Source organism: Epinephelus moara, chromosome 6, assembly GCF_006386435.1.
Source record: "Epinephelus moara isolate mb chromosome 6, YSFRI_EMoa_1.0, whole genome shotgun sequence".
NCBI classification, from domain to species: Eukaryota; Metazoa; Chordata; class Actinopteri; order Perciformes; family Serranidae; genus Epinephelus; species Epinephelus moara.
In genome coordinates, this window is record NC_065511.1 from 28,829,038 (window position 1) to 28,838,902 (window position 9,865).

A 9,865-nucleotide genomic window follows, 5' to 3' on the forward strand; every position below is an offset into this window, starting at 1 on the left:
CCCTTTGTGGTTGTTTTGTGTCTCTCTGTAGTCCTTTTGCATTCCTCTTTGGTCATTTGCATCTCTGTGGTCCTTCATGATTGTTTTGTGTCTCTTTGTTGTATTTTCATTGACTTTTCAACAAAAATCTTACAGTGGCTCTGGTTAATGGTACCATTGGCCTATGCTTGGTAAGCCTGCTAAGTAATCCATCCATGAGACCAATGAACCAACCCTTATCACCTTCTGACCCAGGGCCGTATTCACAAATATTCTGAGAACACTCTCAGAGAGCTCCTAACTAAGCCTAAACATTTTTAGTAAGGAGTCCAAGCTTAGAAGTGGTTCAGGAAAGTTCTCAGAGCAACTCTGAGCAAGCAAGGGACAGAAACTTTAACCTTAGTTGCTTGGTATGATGCAGTCTGTTAACAGATGTGACTGGTTGTCACAGACACACCCTTTTATGAGTCTGTAAGGTGTGGACACCCAGCGGAAATGAAACTGCTGACTGTGAAAGTGTTGTCATTGTTAGTGTGATCACTCTGCTGATGGAAGGTTGAGACAGACTCAAGTCATCACTGCTGCACAATCTAATCTGCTCAATTTCATTTACTCAGTGACATCCAACATTTGGAGAATATTTCTCTGACCTTTGTGTTTCCACCATTTTCTCCTCTGATCAAGAAACTCTTAAACATCTGAAAAGTCCTCCTCCCTGCTCCTAACAGTTTTTCACCATAGGAGCTCTTAGAAGGTCTAAGATGCTCTGTGATTGATTTTTATCTTTACAAGGTCTAGTCTTAACTTTAAGGAGAAATTCTAAGAAAATATCACAATTTTAAGAATTTAATCACTAGGAGCAACTCTATGTATTAGGAAGCTTTGTGGAGGTTTATTTAATTTTAGCACCTAGTGAGAGCATTTTTAGAGATAACCTTAAGTCTCTTTGATGATGATAACTTCATGTTTGTGAATATTGTGCTCCTAAAATAAAAGAAATTGGAAACTTTGACAGATATTGTCTACAGTGCAGTAGCTCTGAGTGTTTTGAAAAAAGGGGATTAGTTGGTCAGTATTAAATCGGTATCATTAAGCATTTAAAACAGAAGTGGCGGTAGAAGTATTACTGTTGTCGCCAACAGTAAGAGCATATTGCTGAAGTTGATTAATATTACAAGTCACACCCAAGATGTGAAAAACTTTTACCCACTCTTTACTTTACTTTAGTCCTTATGTGTGGACAGCTTATACTGTAGGGTCCTGGTTTTTGGTTCTACCTTATAAGACAGGCATTTCCACAGGAGACTTTCTATAAAAGCTTAAGGAAATGAACCTCCATCCATAATTGAGCGTTAAGGAAACACCACCCTGATGAAGAAAAGATAGCTGAACATGTTAAAACATTGTTTGTAAACAGAGTTGCAGGGCTGGTTTAACTTAGACATGGTGGTCTGACTGACTGGTCTGCACCAGTGAGCTTGAGTGTGCATTCTCAAACTTATCATATAGTAATTTCACCTTATTTTAGACGCATATGTACAACTTGTCTGGTATTATCCATTACCTTTTCTCTGCACATCATCATCATCATCATTTGGCCACATGAGGTCACTGTGCTTCTGAAGATTAATGAAGACGACAGAGAGAAATGAACTACAGGAAATCATGATGACTATTTTTAGAAGACAAGAAAACTGAGAACACACACACACACACACACACAGGTTAGTGTTGATTTAATTGACCTGGAGGTGGGCACGATGAAAACTTGCAGCAGATCACCCCTTCTCCTTCTGTGGTTCATTCACGTCACAATCCCAGGTAAGACAACAGGTTTTAAATACTTAGGTAAAAGTGATGGCAGCAAAATATACTTACAGCAGCACTTGGAAAGTACTCATCAGGAAATGACGTGGCCCCTTTCATCATGTTATATCACTGGATTGTTGTTACTCGTGCATTAAGGTGCATATTAATGTTCTAATATTTTTGCTGTTTGAGATGAACTGTATATTAGCTGCACACATAGTTAGGCTGTTTAATTTATAACAATGCATCATATTTTGCAAGTTGTTCATGTTCTGTATCTAAAATTCAACTGACACGCTGTTAAATGTCGAATAACGTCAAGTAAAACACAATGATGTAAAAGTATAAAGTACATTTACATAAATAAAAAGTACTCAAGTAAAGTACAAGTACCGCAAACTTGTAAGGTAACTTCAGATTACCTTGTGTGTGCACAGGGGAGTGTTAGCCTGGGGGGACAACAGCTTATTAAAAACAATGATTAAACTACAGCTGCCGTACAGCAGTGAGACAGGGCCCACATTTAGAAGAAGAAGAAGAAGAAGGAGGAAGAGAAACACGATGAAAAAAGGAAGAGGAGACAGAAATATGAGAAATACCCAGATCTAAACTATTTTCAACTTCTTAAATTAAAATAACTTAGAAATCATGTGTCTCTAATCCACACAGCACAATAGGCCTTTTTTCAGGGAAGACATTTTGACATGTCACACAGGAACAGCACAGGTCTAAATAATAGAATCAAGGATACTGAAATAAAGCAGCTAAATGGAATTTATCCATCATTGATTGTCTGTCACTCTCTGGAACAGAACAGAGCCATCATTGGTGTTATTTATAACAACTAGAATTTTCCTGCTATGACAAGTCAAAATGTCCGCTGTGAGAAAGACCTATGCCTGCGTAGGTATCAGCATGTTTATTCTGCGTCACCCAGACCTCGAATGAACCCACAACCTAAGACTCTCATGGTAAGTCATGATGTTGTTGAGCTACCACCAGAGTTGCATGTAAAGGGACATTTCAAACTTGTGTAACCAAAAAAAAAAAAAAAAGTTAAAGACAAAATTCTGAAAATGTATGTACTTCATCTAAACAACATGAAGATGTCTGTTATTTATTTTAACAAAGACTGATTGCTCCATAAGTGACAAACTGATGCTCTTTTTTCCATTGACTGCTATTGTTAATTTGAGGATAAAATTCAAAACGTCAAAAATTCACTTTGTAAGAATTTAAAATTCAACACTGCTTCTACCGTGACATGGATTTGTTGCTGTATTATTCATGAACATTGGATTTTTTTTTAAAGATAATTTTGGGGGCATTTTTAGCCTTTATTTGATAGGACAGACAAGCGTGAAAGGGGGAGAGAGAGAGGGAGTGACATGCAGCAAAGGGCCACAGGCTGGAGTCGAACCCGGGCCGCTGTGGCAACAGCCTTGTACATGGGGCGTCTGCTCTACCGCTAAGCCACCGACGCCCCCATTGGAGATTTATTTAGCAAAAATCTGCAGCAGCTGTTTACAGTATGTTCACACTGAAACATTCTCATGCAGTCTGGGCTCATTTTTTATATTTCAATAATAAGGATTGTTTTTGGAGGATAGTTTGAAGATGCTGTGCGGTGAATTTGGTGTTGATTGAGTGAAACATGTGGATGCACTTAGGTGTAATTAGCTAACAGTTTTTATGTAAAAACAGAGTGCTGGACTTCCTAATTCCTACCAGGTCCAAGTGTGTGAAAACTTCTGCTCAGCTGGGGCTACATTTCAGTGAAAGCTGCAAAGTCGTAACACGTACAGCTGATTTGTTATGAATTTTGAAAACGTTTTTAACTTTAGATGGTCACTGCAGCACTATCATCCAACCCCAAATTTCAGTTGAGAAAGTTTGACATATTTGTGACATTTCATGGTAGGAAGAAGAGGAAGAAAAACACTGAGCAAAACAAGAGCAGAGCTGAGCAGAGCAGGCAAGCCCCTCAAAATGTTTAAGACTGTGTTGTGAAGCTAACACAAGGTATCTGCAGCAAATATGTTGGAAACTACAGTAGGACATTTACATCTAAAATAAGGTGAAATTGCAAATAACAATAAAGTTTACGGTTTGACTGATGAATCACAATTCTCATGCCACAATTTCACCTTTTTTCTAGCAGTTCTTGAGGCACAAGAAGTCAAAGTCTGGCCTGAAGTGACAGAATACCTGGGGCATGATGTCACCCTGCCATGCACATTCATCCCGGGACCACAAGACGCTGGTATTACCCAGGTTCAGTGGGAGCTCAAGCCACCAGAAGGAGAGATCATCATCCTTATTGTTTTAAATGTTAATTTTGGAGTTATTGTTCCCAATACGTCTCTGAAGGGCAGAGTGGAGCTTGAAGAACAGTCTTTGATCATTAGAGATGTACAGATGACAGATGCAGGGCCGTACACCTGCAGCATTACAACTTTTCCCAGTGGTACATTTGAAGGAACCACCAACCTTGTTGTTCAAGGTGAGTATCAAATATTTGAAGTCATATCTATAACTGCTCTCACATATAAGGTTTGGACTCAGAAGCTGAACTCATAAGCAGAACGGGTGAAATTAAAATGCAGTTTATGTGATCAATAATCAAAGCAGGGTTTAAGTTAACAGGCAGTCAGAAGAGGCAAACACAGATGGGGCAAAGGCAGGCACAAGTCTATAGGTAGGCAGGGGCCTCCCAAAACTTAAGTTTGATTTATCTCAAAGCAGCGGGGCGACTTAGCTCACGAAATCAAGACAATCGTTCAGTTTGTGATAAAAGCACCAAATGTGGTACATATATGTAGAAGACATCTGGATATCGTGGCATCGCAGATTGGCATTCTGATGACCATGGTGGCAAATCCTATATGGCCGCCAACCGAATACTATCTCCAGGAAACAGTATGTTAAAAACCTCCCAAGATGAATACTCTGTGTAGTTCATCAATGAAATGCTTTATAAACTGACTGTATCATTAGAAAATCAAACAGAGCAGTGTTTCCCTGTTCATTTTCTTGGTCACACCAAAAATTAGAAAAAAAACCCAACAACATTGGGCCACAAGGGGAGTGACAGCGATCGGTCACATTTTAGCCATTTTTAAGCATTTTTCTGTTGTTATAGCGCCACCCAGTTGCTAATTAGAGATAAATTTCTCCAGTCACCTTGAGGCGTCCTGTTCTACATATCTACCAAGTTTAGTAAAAATCGATATGGCGGTTAGGCCTAGATAAGAAATTAGCTCTGTAGCGCCCCCATTTTGTTTGATGGGGTCAATAATGGAGGGGTCCCCTCAGATTATGTGTGGTCATATGCCTACAAAGTCGCGTGGTGATTGGTGAAACCCTTCAGAGGTTATACACCTTTATGTGATGAGCCACGCCCTCCGCAATATTCATTGCCTTATAGAAGCTCAGTTTTAGTAAGTTTTCCAACTTTTGCCAAGAGGGAACTTTAGATATTGGTCCCTAGATTATGTTCCCCGAGTTTCATGCAGATCGGTCAAACTTCCTAGGAAGAGATCGATTTGAAGTGTTTTTCAAAAAATTCAAAATGGCGGAAAATCAGATTTGTTCCTCATGAGGAGAGGCATCTCTGTGCAAAGTTTCATGTCTCTACGACATATGGGGCATGAGATATGCCCATTCAAAGTTTGCAATTTCAATCGGTTGCTATAGCGCCCCCCTTTGGCCAATTGATGTAATATTGCTTCATTCACATCCTCCCATGACCCTCTACCACTGTGCCAAATTTCACATGGATTGACCAAGTCAGTGAGGAGAAAAACGTGGAATAGACACACAAACAGAGTTTTCGTAAGATAGACTGAAACCTGCCTTGTGCGCCCTCCTTGCCTCATGGTCGGCCATGCATGTTAAATAAGGGGGCGTGGCTATGATGCAGTCCACTTTAAATTATGTAAAACAATGTGATTGGTTTATAGACAGCCTATCGAATACGTCTGTGCATTTGGGTGGAGTCAGGTGATAGTAATCGTAGATCTAGACATCCTAGAAAAGTCACATCCATTGGAATAAACAGGGGATCTGAACGGGTTAACACAACATCACTGACGAAAGACTCACATGGTTTGGAGATGATCATAGGAGGTGTTTTTTTTCCTCAGGAGGGAAGCCGATATTACCAAGAATGATTGCTGCTGGGGTCTTTGTGCTGATAGTGGTGACCATTCTAGTCACAACTTACTTCATCATCATCAGAATAAGGTGTGTATTTTATGTGGGGGTATACAGTGTGAGCTGCTGAAAAGCAAACTCAAACTAGTTTTGATCAGTTACTAAATCTTTATCCTTCCTTTATTGGAAGAAAATTCACTTCTGACACCAGGCGGTCAAGTGCAAAACAACTAATACCTGTTTTCTTTACCTAGACGTGAGGTTTTGGTCGAACACCGTGTCTGTTATGGTAAGTTTCTCTTCTCTCTTTTTCTAAAAAGCACCACATTAACTTATATGGCCTGGTGTGTGTTTCAGTTCCGCTGAGCTTCTCTGTCTTTCAGATGGAGGTGGTGCAGTGGTGTGTGAATGAAACGAGGTGAGCTTGGAGCTGGTTTGAGGCTCCGTCTTTAAATTGTAGTCGATTGTTTTTAATTATTTTGTTGCTATGACAAAAAAATGTCTGTTAAAACAAATCACCCTGAATAAGACAGCACTGACTTCTTATCCTCCAAACACTTTCTGACACACAGGATCTTGGTCCACTCATCCAGTGACAAACACACACAGTCTGCACCAATGAGGATGTCACACACTTCGAAGTGATGGTTGGCAACTTAAATAAGAGAGACTGAAAAATTAAGTTTTGTCTTTTCCTTGAAGAGGGAAAAAAAGACTCTTAAAGTTGTTGTTTGTTGCATTTAGCATCATTTTGGCTGAAGTAAAACTGTCAATACATCCTGACCTAAAGAAGTTAAATTTCACACTTACAGCCTCCGCACAACAAACATTTTCATTTCAGTTTTATTTTATTTCATTGCTGTATATTTCCAAACTTCTATTTCATACTCTTATTCTCTTTTTCCCCCCCCTTTTTTTTTTCTTTTTTTCTTTTTTTTTTTTTTACATCGGAGCGACTTTAAAGAATCACAACTTCCCCACGGGGATCAATAAAATATTTCTGATTCTGATAAATCAGTTGCTCCTTAAAGCTGGGGTAGGCAGAAATCTGGAACAGGCAAAACAAACAAACTAAAAGGGCAAAAATTGACAATACACGCCCCTCCTGTAGCTCCTCCCTCTCCACTCTTTGTCCAAAGCCCCTCCCACCAGACGACCACGGGCATATGCACACGCTTCTTACGGTAACTCAGTGTTTCCCATACATTGATTTTATTAATTAAATTTCATTGTAGAGTTGCACAAAGCTCATTCGTTGAGCCCCTACTTGCCCTGCCTGCTAGCCACCCTGCAGTCCCTTCACTCAGTCCCCGCCACTGTGGACTACTATCCCGGGAGGAGAACAGGCAGCAGCTCATGAGATGGACCACAGGTCGGCAGCTGTAGCAGTTCAAGCCCCCTACTGCCACCTGTCAAATTGGGCTGGTGACCATTGCCGGGTCTAACCTATCCCCAAGCTGGAGGATTCAGGTTGCTGCGGTCACTGACTAGGGGTCCGTCTCCAGAGTCGTTGCCAGCTCCCCTCCCAAAGAAAGCTGCCCGTAGCAGTGGGCAGTGAGGTGGAGGACATACTGTAATTCAAGGCTCTAACTAGCATCAGCTCCATAAATGTGGATTTGAAGCTGCAGCTATGAGCCTTTGGCTTCAGTTAGCAATAGGCTAAACTGTTAATAACGTTTTCATTTCTATCTCTGAAACACTTCACTGTTAATGATGCGTTTTATTTCATTTATTGTCAGACTCTCTTTTAGACTCTTTTTGATAAAGCCGTTTTCTTTTTTTGGATTGCTGTGCAGTGTAGGTAGTTGTTGCCAGTGCTGAAATAGCAACTGTGTCTGCAGGATCATGACCATTAAATCAGGATTTCACCAAAGGGACGTGCACAATGCCATCAACAATTGTACAACAGCCAGTAGGAACACCCTCTTTTTTGAAATGACCTGTGATTGGCGGAAGTCTAGATTTTCTAAAGCCTAAAAATAGAGAAGAGTAGGTGCAAAGGTCTAGTGTTCTCTCAGTCCACCTAAATCATGATATGCTCAAAGATTAAAATGGGATTTTGCCCAATATAGCCAAGATTTGACCGCCTACTTCATTTTAAAAAAAGAGTGCAGATGCTATTCTTTAATTTTCTTTAGTTATCAGTAAATCACATAAAAAGTCAAAACCAACAAGGGGTCTCTCAATACTTGGGCGTCCTTATGCCATCAGTGCTCCTCAGCTCTGGTTCCACTGGTTAAAACCAAAAACCTGTGACTTCTCCAGGCCCTCAATTCCTGCTCTCTTAAATCTCACTGTGTGGTGCTCCTCTATGATTGTCACTCATGTCATGCATCCAGTTTTAACTAACAGAACCTTTGGATTTAATAAACAATGGATGAGTAATCCAAACATTGGCAGCCATTCAATCCTGTCCAAACTGCTCACCCAGCATTAACAATGTAAAGAGTTCTCCTGCTTCCTGTAATGGGAGCCCAAAATGGCAGTGAAGGGTAAAACAAATATGTAAATACAACTCTGGTTTATAAACTTGAATATAAGCTACAATATATTGGACCCAATTGTTACAATAATCACTCTGCAACATTAGTCGGTCAGTTCAGACTGAAATATCTCAAATACTGTTTTACTGATTGCTATGAAATTTTGTAAAGACACTGATGGTCCCCAGAGGAGGAATCCTACTGACTTGATAACACCCTGATTTTTCCTGTAGTGCCATCATAAGGTTGATGTTTGCGGTTTTAGTGAATTTGCTCAGTACTCTGCTTTTTGACCAAACTAATGGTGTTCCCATCAGCCTCAACTGTACATCAAACTAATGCCTACCATACACTAGAACACTGGTTCCCAACTGGTGGGTTGCGGGTCCATTCTGAGTGGACCACAAGTGACTCACAAATGCGTCACGTTTGTAAAAAACACACTTTTTTTTTTTAGGGTACAGTAAATTTCCGACAGAGCTTTTATTTTGAAGGACCATTTTCTGCTGTAGAGTGAGTGACTAACAGACAGTTACTTAACAGAGACAGCAAACTAGCTCAATGACATGGCCAAATGCAGCTATGACGCTGAATATATTAAACTGCATGGACCTTGAACTAATGACTATGGAGAACTCTGGACCCTGTGGCTGGACCAGATGGGAACCACTACACTAGGGAGACTTTGAAAAGACTTAAGTCTGGTAAATTGTATTTGCGCACAAACTTTGCAATTTGATTTAGCGAAAGTTCAGATTTCTCATTAAAATAAGTGTTGGTTGGTGAATCCGATACTCACTGAATTAAACAGACTCTTGTTCATTCCTAACTCCACCAGTTTCTTCTCCTGTTTTTCCACAGTACAAAAGAACTCCATGTTTATCTGCTTTGCTACTTCCTGTTAAGTGCTGTAGAGAGCCTTTATCTTGTCAAGACAAGATAAATACTGATGTAAGATGGCTCACACTGAGTTTTATGACCACCTTACACCAAACAATCAAGATCACAGGAGCACGTAACAACTGAGGTACTGATTTTATTCCGACATTGGAAATTCGTCTGTGACAGTTTGTGACACTTTAAATGTTGTTGGTGTAAAGCTGGCATAGACGATGAACCAGGCTGACCTAACAAAGCACCTAGTTTGGAGCACAGCTGTGCCGAAGTACAGCTTCACAGAGACACTGGCATGGCTGACTCGTAATCTCAATTTAATGTTTGATACACTCCGAAAATGTGCTTCTTACAGCCATTTCTGTTTTTAGTTTCAGGGTGTTGCATGACTCCCACACAAACGCTGTTCCTGAGAACTTGACGAGTTGCCTCATTTTACTGAAATTAGCCAAAAATACAAAGTGATGTGACGCAGTACTAGAGCTGCACAGATATTTCTTCACCCGGTTGCTCAATTACAAGAAACAGTGAAGGTTCCTGTTTCT

The 9,865-nt window shown here is 40.2% G+C and overlaps 1 protein-coding gene across 2 annotated transcripts; it reads left to right on the forward strand.

Moving 5' to 3' along the window:
* The first annotated feature begins 1,684 nt into the window (after positions 1-1,684).
* Positions 1,685-6,619, forward strand: LOC126391990 (nectin-2-like). Of its 2 annotated transcripts, none has more exons than XM_050047067.1 (6): positions 1,685-1,800; positions 3,947-4,291; positions 5,934-6,033; positions 6,198-6,232; positions 6,327-6,361; positions 6,516-6,619. In XM_050047067.1, the coding sequence occupies exons 1-5, from the start codon at positions 1,740-1,742 to the stop codon at positions 6,353-6,355; spliced, it is 570 nt and encodes a 189-aa protein (XP_049903024.1). In that variant the 5' UTR covers positions 1,685-1,739; the 3' UTR covers positions 6,356-6,361; positions 6,516-6,619. The 2 variants fall into 2 exon arrangements, with proteins under 2 accessions (XP_049903024.1, XP_049903025.1); XM_050047068.1 differs by having other exon boundaries at positions 1,690-1,800; positions 3,950-4,291.
* The last annotated feature ends 3,246 nt before the right edge of the window (positions 6,620-9,865 follow it).